Consider the following 17072-nt stretch of genomic DNA (forward strand, 5'->3'; position numbering starts at 1 on the left):
GTGGCTTAACTGGTGATCTGGATTTTACCAGATGTTACTATAAGTAATTGCAATACATAAAAAAGCCTTAAAGAGAAAATATGAAAAACAAGTATCATGGTCAATACATATTTCTTCTTTGAGCTCGATATGATCAGGTAAAATGACAAAAGAGCTTAGCATCTCCAAAAATGAGGTTTCATAAAGTTCACAACCTCTAGGCCCATATGATAAAATCCAAGGGGAAGACAACCAGCCCTAATACCTCTTTTTAATCAGCCATTTTTTTTCTTTTTTTTTCTAAGGAATTTTATCCTCTGTAGGAATCAATTCTCACTATCTCAGAACCCTGTCCCATTAGCTCTTAACACTTTGAGCATCCTTCAGGGACAAAATCTATATACAGATAGATACAAAAGCTATATACACTCAACGCACACCAAAATTCACAGCTATGTTGCAGGAAACTGCTGCACAATCTGTTCCCACTGCTTCATCTCTGCAATATATGTTCAATTTACAAGCCTCATCAGCCTTGCCACCAGACTCTGGCATCTTTTCAGTTTCCTCACGGTATGAGATCACACATCTTATACATACAAACTTGGAAGGCATGCCATTAGAATTATCAACACCCGCGCATCTAGTATGCAGCCAAACACCACAAGTATCACATTCTAGCATTCTTTCTCCATCATCATCCTTTGCCCCGCAAGTGCAATCAACTTTCCACACTTCTGTTCCACGTTCCATTCGGAATCGGCTTAGCCCATGTTTAGCTGGGCATCTACCTCGAATTTGGACTGACCCACTTGTTCCAAACAGGAATTTTACTGTGAGGGAATCACTTACTGACCCATATCCCAGGAGCTCCTCGGCTTGAAACCTTTTATACATTGCATAAACCTCTTGGAAAGCACTGGTGACTTCGTTCTTGAGGTCAGCAACAGTAGCATTCAAAGGCAACACAATCAGCTCTAGAGGTGGGGATGGGTCATCTTTAGGCTGATCAGAAAGCTCCACATGACACCACAGCCTAATGACTGAAGGCAGTTCTTCAGTCATCTGATCAAGCTTGTAATCCTTCATAAACTGCTTACAGTCAAGGAGCGTCCTGGCTGAATCAGTCACCCTTTTCCTCAAATCCTTAGGCCTGTAGCTCACCATTTTGTCAGGGTGAATGATTGAATTGAATAAGAATGTCAAATCAGAGATCACTTGCTCTTCTGAGGGAGAGCTTGAATTTGCTATAAATGCATTACTCAGAAGTTCTAGCCTGTTTGTATTGGACATATAATACAAGCATTAGTTGCGCTGGAATAGAAGCAATTGAAAAAGGCACAATCTTGACTTTTTTACCTGTATTCAATAGCACTAGAAACAGGATTGCATCGTGAACAAACCACCATTCCATTGGCAGCTAATTTCCCTTGGAAGTGCTTGAGACAGTAATCTAAAAGCTCTGGAGATGCAACCCCCCTGCATACTGCACCTTTGAGAGCACGCCTTGTCACCCATTTGGCCTCACTATATGCCCCCGATGCAAGCAATACCTTGATCAAAGCCTGTTGCACATCTTCAACATCATTTCTCATCCAAGCACACAATGTATTGCATGTACTGGTGTCTTCAAGCTGTTTAGATGTGCTCACAGCCATGGGTTTACGAAATCCATGAATCAATGCCAACAAAAAGGAGAAGAGATCTTTAATTGTTAAAAGTTCAGTATCTGCCAGAGACTGGTAAAGAGAAATGACACACTGCAGGCGGTTTGGCGGCCCTCGGTGCTGGAATATAAATGAGGACAAGGGCATGCTTGACAAGGTCTTTACTGCTTTCTTGTATGTATCATGGGTGAGAGCATAGCTGCCAGTCCCAAATTCATAATTCCAATTGCCATACCAGGAATGTCCCTTGGTGATTGCATGAAGCAATCGATATTCCAGTCCAAATTTCTTGGACAAATCCATCACGCTCACCTTCCTGCTCACCAGAATTCACAGCATCAATAAGGCAAAGACACAATGACAAAGTAAATATGTGAGATAGTTGAAGGACTCAAACCTGACAGAAATTGCAGCACATAGCCTATCCCAGAAACCCATAATATCAGCTCCAGAGAGAAGCTCCGCGCCACCTTCTCTTCCATTAAGAGTAAGCAGGTGACCATAGCCATTGGCGTGGACAACACCATGCAGAAGATGGGTGTTATCTTCAATTTGAAGATACACCCATTCCTCAAGATCATCAGCAGTAATGGCAAAGTTACACGATTTACACCTGCCAGGATGTCAAATAACCGAATAAAGTAAGTAATGCACATTCAAAAAAAAAACAATCCTAATTTTTTACACTCAAACAACACCAATACCTCACATACACTCAAATTATCTAACATAAGCTCTCTCAATTCCATCACATTGCATAAATAGCCTCTATCTTTGAGACCCTCTTTTTTCCTTGGGAAAAATAAATAAGAGAGCTGAAAGTTAAATACCACCTTGGTTCAGATAGCTGGAGAAGACTTCCGCATCTTGAACAAGGTCTTTGATATCCTTCGACAGCATCACTTGCAGCCCGAATTATGAAATGGTATCGCTTTCGACACACTGGATGACCACTCCACCCTTTATTTTTAAAGTTTTATAAACAAAAAGTCAAGAGTATTAGAACTCAGCTATCTATATCCACCAAACAACACATCAAAGGTTATCAACTTCTATCTATATCCACTCATCTATCTATGCCTAAATTTCCATCCTTTTTAACACACCCACGTCATAATAAATATTATTTAGGAAAAGTAAAACACATATTTTATTGTAAAGACACAATAAAAATAAAAATAAAAATTATAGAAAGACAAACAAAAATGGTGTCTTTTATTTTTTACGTCCTGAGTCAGTGTATTCAACTATGACTCGACTCGAGTTTGAGACTCAGCGATTCGACTCACCAACGACTCTGCACTGGTCACAGTAGACAGAAGTACGGGAACGGGTGACGTCCTCCTCAACAATGTCGAGGGCAACCATGGCCGGCGAGAGATCAGGGCCATCGACGAGTTCTCCGACACGGAACAAGATTTGCCACGTCATGAGAGCGGGAAAGAGGGAGGGAGGGAAAGTGACGCGTGCATGGTCGGAGAGGAAGCGCTGAATGCGGTTCCGGAAGGGCACGGCGGCGGGGGAGACATCGCCGGCGGAGGGAAAGGAGAGGAAATCATAGAGATCGGCGGTGACCCTCCGCTTCATCCTCTTGGAGGGTCTCTCGTTAACCACCATGGCTTGATCTTAAGTTAAATCGATGATCGAGTAACGATTAGGGGGGAATAGATAGATCTGAAGGTGACTGTGTGTGTGGGCGCGAAAGAAAAGCAGAAGCAAATCGACGTGACGGCGGTGTGGAGAAGAAGGTGCTAGTGGTTAGGGTTTGTTTGTTTTTTGTATATATTCAGTGCTAGCCATGGCATTATTGTCAATTCGCCTCTTTTTATGCCGGTTCCTTTTCCTTTTCTCTCTCAACTGCCTTTTTTAACTTCAGTAGCCGTGTGTGTGTTGCCAATTTTTTCTTAATTTAAGTTATCTAATTCAGGTTTATAGATAACTATACAGTGAACAACATATATATATATATATATAAACAAGTTTTACAATTTACTCAACAATAAGATTAAAAGATAAAAATTAGTTGTATATGATTTTTTTAATGACGGTGGGGTCAGGGGTGGATTTTGTATCGTCTGATACTTTTTTGTCTTTAAACAATATCTGAAATCTGAATTATACGATATCAATTTTATCAATAATAGTAGAATCTTAACAATAACCTTTCTCTTAAAAAAAAGAGAGGAAACCTTGATATGTTATGTATATTCTAACAATCTTACAAATATTTAAAAATAAAAACAATCTTACAAATTACTCTATCCTTAAATATAAGACCTATTAGAGATACATTTGAGAGTTTTATAAAACTTTTTTTGTTATTTAAAACTTAAAGATTTAAGAACTTGTATGTTTTTAAAAATAGTTCATAATTTTCTTTTTACTAAAATACCATAACAGTTCAAAAATGTTTTATGTTTCAATTTTTAAATTACAATATCTATAATATTGAAAAATATATCATTTAAAATATAAGTCACTTTACAATACTACGAAATATTAATTATTTTCCCTTGTTTACCTTTATATTTAATACTCTATATTAAAAGAGTTTTCCCACTTGTTCAAAATTTTGCTTTATTTCCAAAGAATTTTAAATGATGGTAATTTGGGAAAGCTATTTTAAAAACTAGTCTCTAAATGATGACTCAAGTAGTAAGAGTTGAGGACATATAAGTGGGTGGGAGAAGTCTATGGATCAATCATTTCAAAGTTTAATTTATCTTTATTGATATTAAAAAAAACTATAAATTTTTTTCTATTGCATAGTTTTAGTACTTTTTAAATCCTAGAAAATTAAGTAAAAATGTTGTGGGATAAAATATATCTTATGGCTTGACTTTGATGCAAATCATCACATACTAAGCGAGTAAGCGTCTAGCAGGGTGGGACAATTTATTCACAAGTAGTGAGTTTAAATTTCTGTATAATTTAATGTGGATTTACATTAGAAAATGTGTTAAAATATTATTTCTTCAAATCCATATTTTTTTTTTTTTTGAGAGAAAATCCATATTTAAACCATATTAAACTTAATGTAACGACTTCTAATTTCTCTGTCGATCGGTAGATATGCAAAATTACATTTGCAAAACAAATTTGCAGAAAATGATGTCTCCTATCCAATGGGGTATTTAAGTATTTTTCTTTTTTTAGTCCATGTTGTCTTTCTAGGTACAAATTGATTGTGACATAAAGAAAAGTGGGCCAACTTCGTTTTTTTTTTATAAGCCAATTTTTTTAAAATCTAAATAAGTAGTACTTTCTCGGTTTCTATTTAACTGTTTACTTTACTTTGAAGAATTTTGTTATTCCTATTTAACGGTTCATTTAACGTATTAAAAGAGTATTAAATAATATTTTTACAACAAATGTCATTGTCAGTACAATAAATAAGAAGAGATAACACATACTTTACTTTAAAGGGTAAAATAGAAAAATAATCCTCACTTTTTTAAAAAAATTAACAAAATTAATCACACCTTTAATATGTGTGTCTTCACTCAAAGTGGACAGTTAAATAGGAATATGAGAGTAGTATTACTATTATTAATTAACTTTTTTTTAATGTTGATTAACTGAATCAAAAGAGAGTGTGATATGTCATATAATTGATTGTTTCTATAAAATTAATTAATTATTAATTGAGAGACAAGAAAGATAATTGTGGAATCTCTTGAAGAGGAATAGAAAGAAAAAAACTACTTTTATAAAAGTATTATATGAAAAAGTGTTAAATAATATAGCCCTTGATATTATATATTTTACGTAACGGTGGCATGAAAGTTGAAAGGGTACGTGTATCTGTCTAGTTTATAGAGATAATAAAATAAAGGTGCAGTAAATATATTATCCCAATTTCAAAGTAGTGGCTGTCTGACGAAGGACGATAGACTCGGTGGATAAAGGCGGTTCTCCTTTGGCCTTTTTTAGCTGAACAAAATTTTGAATTTTCATTTTCCCACTCAAAACAATATTATGAAAATAAGCAAACTAGATACAAAGTCGCTGAAATTTATAATTGTCAAAATTGGTTAGATTATAATAAAAATATCATCCCTAATAACGGAAGTGAATAATAACTATCAATTTAGAATTCTAATAGAACATTAATTAATGTTTTTTTATAAGGAGAAATAAAAATATACTTGATAAATTAAGAAAACTAATAATATATTTTAAAAAATTAAAAATATTAAAACCGCATTTCAAATTATATGTATGTTTCATTCCTTTTTGAACAAGAGACAAGAGAGTATCATGACTTAAAACATATTTTTACTTTGGTAGGTATCATCCTCCAAGATATGTTAAACTTTGAAGTCCCTCGTTAATGTTAATTTTGTAACCAAAATCTTAAGCGGTCAGGTAATTGACTTTGAATGAATGACTTTGGAGTATATTTTTAATACGCTCTCTTATATAATGCTCAGAGGCTTCAAAGAGCATTCTCCATTGTTATCCTAAAATTTACTTCGGAGGACATAGATTGTTATCTTAAAATTTACTTCAAAGAGCATCTCCCTGATAATTGAATGATGATATGGTATCATCCTCTGAAGTAAATGTATAAAGTCGCTGAGACTATGATACCATATCATGATTCAATTATCCTAAAATTTTAAATTGTTTGGTAAATGATTTAGAATGATTTATATTATACTTCTAATACATTGAAATAGACAAAATTATCAATATTAGGACTCTAATAGTCATTGATGTCTTAAATCAATTATGCCAAAATTTCAATCTTTTAGTAAACGACTCTAAATGGTCTTATATTGTATTTTTAATAGATTGAAATAGACAAATTTATCAATATCAAAATATTAAAGGAGGATAACTATATTGAAAATTGAAAAGCTTAACAAAATGAAAAGCTACTAGTACAGCTACAGACGCTGATGTCTCCGGATGAAACCCGGTGACAAATTTTGTTAATATTCAAATCCTCTTCTCATGCAAAAGTTGAAAGCGTATTAGAGTTCAACATTCCAAACAGCTCCATCTCCCTCCCCACAAGCTTTGTGAATGTCCTTCATTCTTTCCACGGATTTACAGATACCACTGCATGACCAATCAAAAGAAGCCGCACACATATTTCCTGACCTTGCCTTCCAATCACAATCTATATCCATCCCCAAACAACAAACAAAAAATTAGGACATTTTATTAAACTAATTCTGATTTGTTAACAACAAAATATGTACATGAATAAAGAAACAAGAGTTTCAAAAAAAAAAAGATTGGCTTACCTGGAGGTGTTCCGCAACACATAGAGCGTTCATCTACATGTTCAACTTCTAGGCCCAATAACCATGACCCCAAAGACACATCTTCATTTGCATATTTGTGTAGTATGGGCCTGTAATGAAAAGTTGTATTTCATACCCATGAGCCCAAAAAAATTACTAGTGACCCAAAAATTTATTAATGCTTTTCCTTTATTATTATTTTTCTTTAAGGCCTACATTGCAGATTGCATATTTGTACCTTGGGTTAAACCTGAAAACCATCCCTGAACTTTAAGTGAGATTTGATTTCCGTCCTTCGCCGGAAAATCTTCCTAGCGTCACCCTCAAACTACATTTTTTGTTTGAAAACCGTCCTTGCCGCCGATTTACCTCCGGTCACCGTGCCAACCGTCCTATGTGGCCATGCCACGTCATTTCATTAAATGACGTGTCATTTAAATAAAATAAAAAAATTAAAAATAATTTTTTTAAATTTCTAATTAAGCCCCCTAAACTAATAATCAACTAATTAAGCCCCCTAAACTAATAATGAACTAATCAAAAAATTAAAAATCAATCAGTAATATAAGCAGTTTCAAAAAAAAAAAATTCAGTTTTTACTTCTCCTTCTTCAAACTCTTTGGGAGTGAAATAATGCTATGTTGAACAACTTCAACATCACAACACAACCACAGATCCTCCAGCCGCTGCCCACCACGTCCGCGACGCACCCCTGTGCACCGCTCCTCCGGCCGCCGGCCGCTTGCCTTATTCGCGAGCCCAACGCGCCTCTGGTAACCACAGCGCCGCCACTGGTCCTTGCTTGTATCCACCCCGCGCTCGACCCCAAGCGTCGCCACTCCTCACTCTGGCATCGCCGCCCTTGGTCGCCCTTCTTGCAGCAACCGCGCCTCCGTCCTTGTCTGGCGTCACTCAGATCTGGATTCAACAGTGAAACCGCCACTAGGAACAACAACAATAGCAGTATGGGTCTGGTCTTTTGCATCCTGGGGATCAGATTATGGGTGAGGTTGGGGGTGGTGGGTTAGGTTGGAGGCGGTGGCTGTGGGTGTTGAAGATGAGGTTGGGGATCGAACACTGCCCCAATTCCATTGCTTCTTCTCTCCTCCGTCCAAATTGTAAGATGCTTTTGATTCTCTTCCCTCAAATTCAATTGAAAAAGTGATAATTTCTCCTCTTTTTCTTCAATTACAGGTTCAATTCTTTTGCAGCAAATTCATATCAGAATCTCTGGTTGTGGCTTAATTTGCTGCTGAAGTGGGAATTTGGATAAAGGCCGTGGAGTGTTATCTTGATGAAATTGAAGAAGTGTTGTTTGTCTATTTAAAGACTAAGTCTTATCACCCTGTCTTAATTCTTTGTGTTGCGAATGGGTCCTGTGTTTGTAATTGCTTGAAGGTTGTAGTTTTTGTATTTTGAAACAGTGTTTATCCAAGTGTGGGAACCAGCTCTTGTAGTTTTCCTTTTCTGTTTGGTCTTTGTAAATTGTAATGGGTTTGGAGTACCCCCAAGTACTCCCCGTTTAATTCAATTTCACTTTTGCTGACAAAAAAAATTAGTTTTGATTTTTTTTGCAGTTTTTTGTTGAACTTGATTTGATCCTGCAACTTTGGTGGGTGGGGGAAGATGAGGTTGGGGCTGTGGGAGTAAGGTTGGAGGCGTGGTGGTGGGTGTGGTGGGTGGGGGAAGGTGTTGGAAAAATGATGATGAAGAATTGAAGATTGAGGTGAAGATGATTCTGGAATATGATGAAGATTTGAAGAAGGTGAAGAAGATTATGGGGTTAGTTTTAATTAGAAAAGAATTAGAGGAAGGTGAAGAAGATTATGGGGTTAGTTTTAATTAGAAAAGAATTGGAGGAGTTAATTAAAATTAAAATTTTTAGTTTTTATTTTATTTAAAAAAAAATTACACGTCATTTAATGAAATGACGTGGCAGGTCCAAAACGGACACCTAGACACGGCGGCCGGAGGTTTTTAACGGCAAGGACGGTTTCCAAACAAAAAAGGTAATCTGAGGGTGGCGCTAGGAAGATTTTCCGGCGAGGGACGGAAATCAAATCTCGCTTAAAGTTTAAGGACGGTTTTCAGGTTTAACCCTTGTACCTTTCTATTTTTATTAATGGTGGGTAGAAGAGTGAAGACTACTTTTTGGTGTTAAAACATATATTTTTAATGAATTTCTGAAAAATTCCTATTTTTAATTCATTAATTGAATTATTGAACTATGGGAAAGGAGGATGAAATCACCAATTGATGGATATATAGGTAGCAAGATCCTTGGAGATGGCATATAGTTGTCCAGTGGCATGCCTGAAATACTTGTTCCCTTCTTCTCCAAACTTCCAGTGCTCAGCCTCATGATATTTCACTCCTCTGCCACACAAATTAGGAGATACTTCACATAAATATCCTTGCATAAATTAATAGCAATCACTCTATGAAATGTGTGTGTGAAAAACTCACTTTTGATATAGAACTGGACCAGATTTCATGCAACCAATATAAACCCTGGGTCTTGATCGGTACTTGGCAAGTGTACTCACTAGCACACCTGCATTTTAAAGAAAGGAATGATGTGATTTTTAGTGTTAATTATCAAGTAAGCTCAAAGAGTAGTTATCAGCAAGTTAACTTAATTTAACAAGCAAAATTTTAAGAAAGAAAGAAAGAGAAGAAGTGAAAAATTCTCAGCAAATTACATAAGATTGAAAACACCTACCTAGATTTAGATGGATGTCATCGTCAACCTTAACATAGAACTCAGCATCCCACATAGAAATAACTGTGGAGAAATAGAGGCGTGTCTTGGCAGATAGCTCATGGTAGCCCTCAACATGGTCTAACCTCAGGAAGTCTTTGTGTTCTGCCTCTTCTGCATCAATTGCCTTATCAAGAATGCTGCCTGGCGTGGTGCTATGTCCGATCATGAACCTTACAACAATGCCCTTCTCTTTCTCTAGTTCCTTCAGTTGATTTCCTGTTTCACAAATATATACATCATCAATACACCTGATTGGTTCATAGCATGTAATTTGGTTCTATTGTGGATTGCTCTAGAATCACTTCTGGTTAGAAACTACTAGCTTTAGCTTCTAATAGGAATTTGGATTCCCTGCAGGCAATGAATTCAAGAAATTCACGCAGTCATGGAATCTGAGACATTCGATTAAGATTGGACGCCTCAAATTTTGAATTTATCTCTGTCGTGTGATCTTGATAAAATATATGAGCTGACCGAGGTCTTGATTGAACAGTTTATATTCCTTGTCTGCGTGAATGTAGGATTTTCTTGAGTCCTGACTATAGAATCCAAGTAAACTTGTATTTGATTCTTAGCAAATTGTGGAACCAAACATGCTTGGGATAAACTTGCCTTTGATTTGTGAAACCAAACATCTGAGATCAGGATCAGAATTCAAATTAAGGAAATATGCACCTTTAGGTAACCATGTTTCACGGATGGAGTCTCTTCTGCTTTTGCTGCTGAAGGCTGTGTTGATGCCAATCACCACAAAAGCTTTCTTTAAACTGTGGTTAGGAGCATGCTGGCGCAAGTGCTGCCCACCAGTTTGGCCTGTCCTAGCTGCTGTCAGTTCCATTTCCAATGTTGAAACTGCCTTATCCAGAGACCTATTCATTTTTGTGCACACACAATTCATGTCACACATATTAGTAATTAACACAAAACTTAATATTAATGCAATGCAAAACTTCATTATACATGTATAGATATATCTTACTTGATAGCTTGATGGGTCTTTGTGACTTCCTCCATTACATCACCAGGTCTTCCTTCAGTCAATTTCTGTTTGAAAAATGCAGGACATCAGATACTATATTTTACTATCTCTTAGAACAAGCTAGCATGTTTGGAAATCTAAAGCCAAAATCAATTTGAGGAAGAAGCTTATGAGAGTAGCTTCTCAGAATTAATGAACTACAAATTAGACACACACACATTGACACATATATGTACTCACTCGCTTATGGTCACAATCATGTCTTACTGACACCACTGCATTTTCATGGTTGGAGGGGCGTGTCCACATTTGCCCTGTGAAGAGTGTTCCGGCAAGAAAGCATGCAGTGCACAGAATCAAAATGGTTTTTCCTGAAGCTGGTTTTCCCCTCATGTTTCTGATCTTGTTGCCGTCACCAAGTTCCCTTGGCCACAAGGAGACTATGTGATTGCGCCACAAGCCAATGATGGCAGCACCTTGAACTTAAATGGTGCCTTTGAGGATGATTTTCATGAAAAAAGTGCTAGTCACACAAGGACATACACCAACTATTTTCTATGTTAGGTAGCAGGAATAAAGTAAATGAGGCCCTCATAAAACATTTTGTGTTGCTATTATAAGCAAAAATCTCATGCTCTTGCGTTCGTTGATGTATTTGCTAGTGGAGGAAAATCTGGTTAAAGCAACTTTCAAGTCCTTAGAGCCATCAAAAAATGTGTGTGTTGAGCATATCATGTGAGCTTGTGTGGGATGTTCAATAAGAAGCGATATATGTGTGAAGCAGCATGTTTATCTTGCTTCAGAAAAGACAACAAAACTAAGGGAAAGATATATATGCCCTGAAATACAGGTATGAACTCATCAACTTTTTCAAAGACTTGCTTATAACATGTGTATCAGTGTATGTCTTGTACGTAAACTGGTTTTCTCTAAACTGAAAGCAAATTCACACATATTCCGAGAGAAAAAATAAAAGGAGCTTGGTGATTTCGTTAGCTTGAAAGCCTATTTCTAACTTGTTTCCAAACATACACTAAACCCACAACTTATTAATTTCTAAATCCCTTGCAAGTTGAGAGAGAATTTTAAATTTTAAAGGCTTGATGTGGTTATCATTTTTCAATTTACTTCTAGTTATATGAATGTCAATGAACTCATCAATTTTTAGTTTTTGCAAAATACGTATAGACCAGAATTATGAAAAAAAAAAGGAAGATACATGAAGATAAAATTAACAGAGTATTATGCAACAATCTGTATCCAAAAAAAATTTGAAACTAGACTAGATGAGAAATCAAATTACCTGATAATGATGTATGTTTGATGATTGGAGGATTAGGGGCAACAATTTCTAATAATGTAAATATATCAAGCTCTCTATATATATGCCATTGTAGTTACATAGATACATAAATGGTGTATTTAATTTTGATTGATATTGGCAGTTTGATCATGTGGTTTTGATGATAAGTTCAGCTATTAACAAGAAGAGAACTCTTCATCTATTTGTGTCGGTAATCTCTCTAACACCAATAACGCGTGTACTGAAATTTTGCTTTCTGCCTAAACTAATTGTCTGCATATTAAAATGGACATAAGGTAGAAAGAGAGCAGCACATGATAATGCAGAACTACAATTTACCATTTTAATTAGGATTATAGGGTTGCAAGGGTACATAGACCGGAATTTGTGGTGTTTAAAATTCTTCAAAGTTGTTTTAAGTATTTAAACCCTAGAGGTTCATGACCAACTTTAATTTTAGGAAAATATTTAGAGCACCATGTTAAGTGAAGTATTACTTATCTTCCTCTTGTAACAAAAAAAAAAGTGAAGTATTACTTCTTTAAAAAAAAATCAGAGAGGGGAGAAATCATTTGCTAAAGACTAAATAATCTCTCATTAATTAATCAACGATGAAATTTATGAATGTAGCAAAAAGTGGCATCGCTATAAATTTAATTTTAGTCGCCAAAGCACTAACCAAATTAAGTACTTAAAAATCAAATTCCACTGCAATTGGCGGCAGAATACGTTCCCTCAAAAATGGGGGGGTTTCGATTAGAAATTCCCAATTGTTCGGAGGGGGATTGTTTTCATCGCTAAATTTGTTAGGGAAAATACTTCGTTGCAGATTACTTGTTTGTCCCCTTTATTAAGGACAATTTTTTATTTTTCAAAGATGAAATTTCCTCTCTCTATTGTCTAATAGGTACATTTCTCCATTTTCTTCATATAAAAATTATTATTCATTTTTTCAAATTTGAAAGTTTTAAATAAAAATATAATATGGGTTCGGTTTCCAATCAAGACTGAAGAAGATGACAACAAGACCTGCATGGTGAACGACGAATGAGAAGGGAAAAAACGATTCAAATGAATGTTAAGGCGAAGACAAATGTTTCATCAACATTCAACAATCAATTCAACAAATGTGCATGGTCGTCGCAACCGCCAAAGAAGGACAGGGGTGACAGGGTGGCGTTGGCAGGCAAGGGCATAAACTTTGTGATGAACAAAACAAGGGGCTAAACTTTGTGATGATAGATAAGGCGCAACGACAAACATGGTGAATTAGAAATCTAAAACCCTAAATGAACAAGACACATAAATCACACCATTTTTAGTCATTTTATTATATTTATAAATTAAAACTATAATTTTATTTTTTATTTTTGAAAGCTAAGTATAAATTTTATACTTTTTAAATAGCGATGATTTTTAAAATTATTTTAAAATATAGTTTTTTTACAAAATACAATTTAATATATGTAAAAATAAAATAACTAATTCTAGATAAATAATTTTGTGAAAGAAAGATTTGCTCTCAAATAGAGATAAATCAAGTCCCTGAAGGATAACTTAAGTGATAAGGGATGATGAACATACTTTTCAATGTTAAAAAAAAGGAGATAGATCAAGTATTTTTATCTAATTTGAGACAAAAATATATTGACCGCTAATTAGCAACATAATAGTCTCTCTCATTTAGCAACACATTTTGCGACAGAGAATGATAACAAGACGTAATCTGTAACAAAATCCTTGAAAGAGATGTTGGATGAATAATAACAAGGGAATAAGTGAGGAAAAATTAGAGACAGATTCTTCTGTTTGTCGCTAAAATACAAATTAACAAGAAGCCTTATCCATCGCTAAATCAATCTCAGCGATGAAGTTCTTTTCCATGTCTAAATTCCGTTTTCAAATCATGATTTTCTAATTATAGTGAAAATTGACTAGAAATAAAACAAGAATGAACTAATACCTACGAGTAAACAAGGAAAGAAGAGATTATTTCGTTTGTTGAATATTACATGGTAAGGTATACTGATTCTTTTCAATCAAATTCATCCTTGTCCTGATTTTTCTTCAAGAGCACTTCACAATGTCTTTCTGGCATTTCGTCAGAAAATTTATTGTAACAAATAGCACTGATTAAATACAAGGGTCTTCAACTTAAAACTTGTGATTTTATACAGTGGTTGTTTAGATGCAAGTTCAGTTTAGAGAAGTACATTTGTTGAGAGAAACTAGATAGAATGCAAAAGAAAAGAGCAGAGTGATGTTTATACACATAACTTTTTACAGCTAATTTGGGGAGAATGCAGAGGAAACTAAACTAAAAAAGAGTTGATGTGAGAATGCCATCATACTCATCATTGAAATTAAACACTAAATCATTCCATGTGAAATCTCCAAAGGTGGAGAGAGGGCTCATAAGAGGAGCATCATGAAACGACGACGTCGTGGGATCATGTTGTCCCAACTCCTCCCACCAACACTCTTCCGTCTTCTTCTCCATGGAATCGTGATGCTCTGTTTTCGAAGAAGAACAGGGGAGGCGGAGAGCGGCAGCTTTAGCGGCGGCGGATTGAATGTCTCTCCGGGATGAGGAGAGAGGGCGAGGCAGAGAGTGAACCAGTTCGGGGAAATTGAGGTAGGCGGAGGCTCCTTTCAAGAAGAAGGCGGCGGAGTCGTATGCCCGAGCGGCCATTTCCGGCGAAGCGAATGAGCCGAGCCATATCCTGGTTTTCTGACCCGGCAGTCTTATCTCGGAAACATAGCGTCCCCAGCTGCGTTTGCGCACCCCGCGGAACATTCTGGACTCACTCTTCAGCTTCGTCGATGCAACTGCACTGTTTTCTGCTTTTCCAGCTTGAGAATGAGAATGGGCTTCCTCTGTTTCTGTGATGGACATGAATGAAAGTGAGTGATGATTAAGTGTTCAACAACTCAGTGAAGTGAAAAGAAGAGCAAATGTTATGTGGAGTAGAGGTATAATTTGTGGGTTCAGGAAGGGGGTTTATATATGTAGATAGATACTTAGATGGATAGTGTGGTTTGTTTGTGTATTTAGCTAGGTGGCATTTTTCTGTGGCACCCACCCTCTGAATAGTGAATTTTGCTTGATAACCATAAATCAGAACAATTTATCTGGATAAGTGCAGAGCCTGGGTAATGTTACCACGATGAATCAATTGCTTGGAATTTGGAACTGTTTTTAGAGATAAGCATGAACTGATAACAGCATTGCATCTTTTAAAATGCAGTCTAGCTAGTGGATCTATTCAGGATTTAGATTAACAACAATAAGTATATGTATGACTCCCCTTATTATAAGGTCATCCTTCATATGAAAAATCTTCCGGATTGAGATTTAATTACAACTAAGATTCTTTATTGTGCACAATTGAATTTGAGAGCTCTTTACGTACATTTCGATAGCGGTGAGACACTTGAGTTAGAATTTAAACCCCAACCACTTATTTAAGATATAAAATGTTGAGCAACTACGTTAATACATTTTATTACACTTTGTCGAATATGAAAGGAAAAACTTAGAGAAACGCTAGCAATGCTCTCTTTGACATTATATTTCTAATATTCTCTCTTTGGCACTATCTTCTCTTTAATTGCTCAACTAAATTATTTAGGTCTCACTCCTAATTTGGTGTAATCTAAATATATTTTAACCAACTAGAAAAAGTGTGTGTGTTAAAAAAAGAGTGTAAAAAAGAGTATTGGTATCACTCATAAAAAAAACTTATTCATAAATTAAAAAACAAATTTTATAAACAAATTTTAACACATATGAATCATATTATGAATAGGTGATCACTTTTTAATGTCACCACCATAACATTGCCTAATGAGTATCTGAGTATTTTTTATTTAAAAATAAAGTAGAACAAAAAAATAGAAAATGTTGAGAACTTTTAATTTTGAGAAATTCTAAAAAAAAAACAAATTAGCTCATATTTTTATTTTGGTGAATAAACAAGTTAGCTGGTATAGACTAATTTAGTGATAATTGATATTTCAACCGGAATTTTTTTTATTTAATACGAAATATTAAGATACATGTACATGTTAAAATGGAGTAGACAGTAGAGACAATCATGTGATTTCATGACTCATGAGTGTGAATGCAAATTTGATGATATAGCTGGGAATTTAGATAAATTTGATATTACTGTATGAAATCAATGGGCGTGTCCTAATTGATCACTTAACCTAGGTTGATCCTACAACTTTAAACAGCAAATATGTACGCTTTGTCAACTAGGCTTAATAGGATTTGTCTCCTCATAGCCCTAGCTTACTAGTCTTGTAATTATAATTTGCGACATACCATCCTCCATATTTGTCAATTAGTAAAAATCTATCATGTCAAGTTGGTTAGGTTGCACTAACTGACACAATTAAATTAGTGTTAATTTTGTCGAGTAGTTTCCAGTCCGTTCTTAGCAACTTCTTAACAACGATTCTAACAACTTACTGCCATTTTTGTATCCTTTCGCCAACATAATGTTAAATTGGTTAGGTTTGGACTAAAGATTGATAAATATTTTACTCAATATATTCTAAGTTAATCTAGCGATTACTTTATCAATCTGCAATACAAGATAATTTCTAAAATTAACTGTTGGAATAGAACTATAATTATAGATTTGTATCCATGGAGGGTTAAAGTTTATTTTAAAAGACTATACAAGTTAGTTACATTTAAAATTTAATCGTGCATATCCCTTGTACATATTTGTAAAATTGTTTGCATAGAAGCATAGTATTCCTAGCCACGCTTGGACAAGTATCTTCCATATGAGGAGGGTTTTTGATAAAAGACCCGTTTAAGAGCTGATAGTGGTAGGAGTATTGATATTTGGAAGCATAATTGGCTCTCAAGTGATGTTCCTCTTACTTTTATGATGATCTTGCCGGTGACGCCAACCTTTTGCATGTTAAAGATTTATTTATTTGCTGAAAATGCACAAGGTTGGAATAAGAATTAGGTTGAGTTCGTTTTTTACTAATATTACTAACAACTAATATATATTGACATATCAAAGGAAAAAAAAAACTCAACCAAAACTGGATATACTTTCATTCGCCAAAGAATGTGGGTAGGGTGTTAAATTGGGATGAA

The 17072-nt window shown here is 35.2% G+C and overlaps 3 protein-coding genes and 1 long non-coding RNA gene across 4 annotated transcripts; 1 reads left to right on the plus strand and 3 right to left on the minus strand.

The window, feature by feature from the left end:
* Window position 1: 1 nt before the first annotated feature.
* Window positions 2–3521, minus strand: LOC130747979 (PHD finger protein At1g33420). Its single transcript, XM_057601055.1, has 5 exons — window positions 2936–3521; window positions 2480–2606; window positions 2044–2259; window positions 1339–1962; window positions 2–1255 (listed from the first exon to the last, which is right to left on the minus strand). The coding sequence occupies exons 1-5, from the start codon at window positions 3261–3263 to the stop codon at window positions 409–411; spliced, it is 2142 nt and encodes a 713-aa protein (XP_057457038.1). The 5' UTR covers window positions 3264–3521; the 3' UTR covers window positions 2–408.
* A 2906-nt stretch (window positions 3522–6427) lies between these two features.
* LOC130747981 (probable beta-1,3-galactosyltransferase 8) lies at window positions 6428–11477 on the minus strand. The gene is made up of 8 exons (XM_057601056.1): window positions 10885–11477; window positions 10645–10709; window positions 10341–10534; window positions 9624–9881; window positions 9368–9455; window positions 9152–9277; window positions 6902–7011; window positions 6428–6774 (listed from the first exon to the last, which is right to left on the minus strand). Exons 1-8 carry the CDS (start codon window positions 11035–11037, stop codon window positions 6626–6628), a joined length of 1143 nt encoding a protein of 380 aa, XP_057457039.1. The 5' UTR covers window positions 11038–11477; the 3' UTR covers window positions 6428–6625.
* On the plus strand, window positions 7390–8369 carry LOC130747982 (uncharacterized). The gene is made up of 2 exons (XR_009022569.1): window positions 7390–8019; window positions 8096–8369. It is a non-coding gene; the product is annotated as an uncharacterized LOC130747982 (long non-coding RNA).
* Window positions 11478–14095: 2618 nt separating the features above from the next.
* LOC130747984 (ethylene-responsive transcription factor ERF039-like) lies at window positions 14096–15152 on the minus strand. The gene has a single exon (XM_057601057.1). It carries the CDS (start codon window positions 14841–14843, stop codon window positions 14265–14267), a length of 579 nt encoding a protein of 192 aa, XP_057457040.1. The 5' UTR covers window positions 14844–15152; the 3' UTR covers window positions 14096–14264.
* Window positions 15153–17072: the final 1920 nt, after the last annotated feature.

This window comes from Lotus japonicus, chromosome 3, assembly GCF_012489685.1.
Source record: "Lotus japonicus ecotype B-129 chromosome 3, LjGifu_v1.2".
NCBI classification, from domain to species: domain Eukaryota; kingdom Viridiplantae; phylum Streptophyta; class Magnoliopsida; order Fabales; family Fabaceae; genus Lotus; species Lotus japonicus.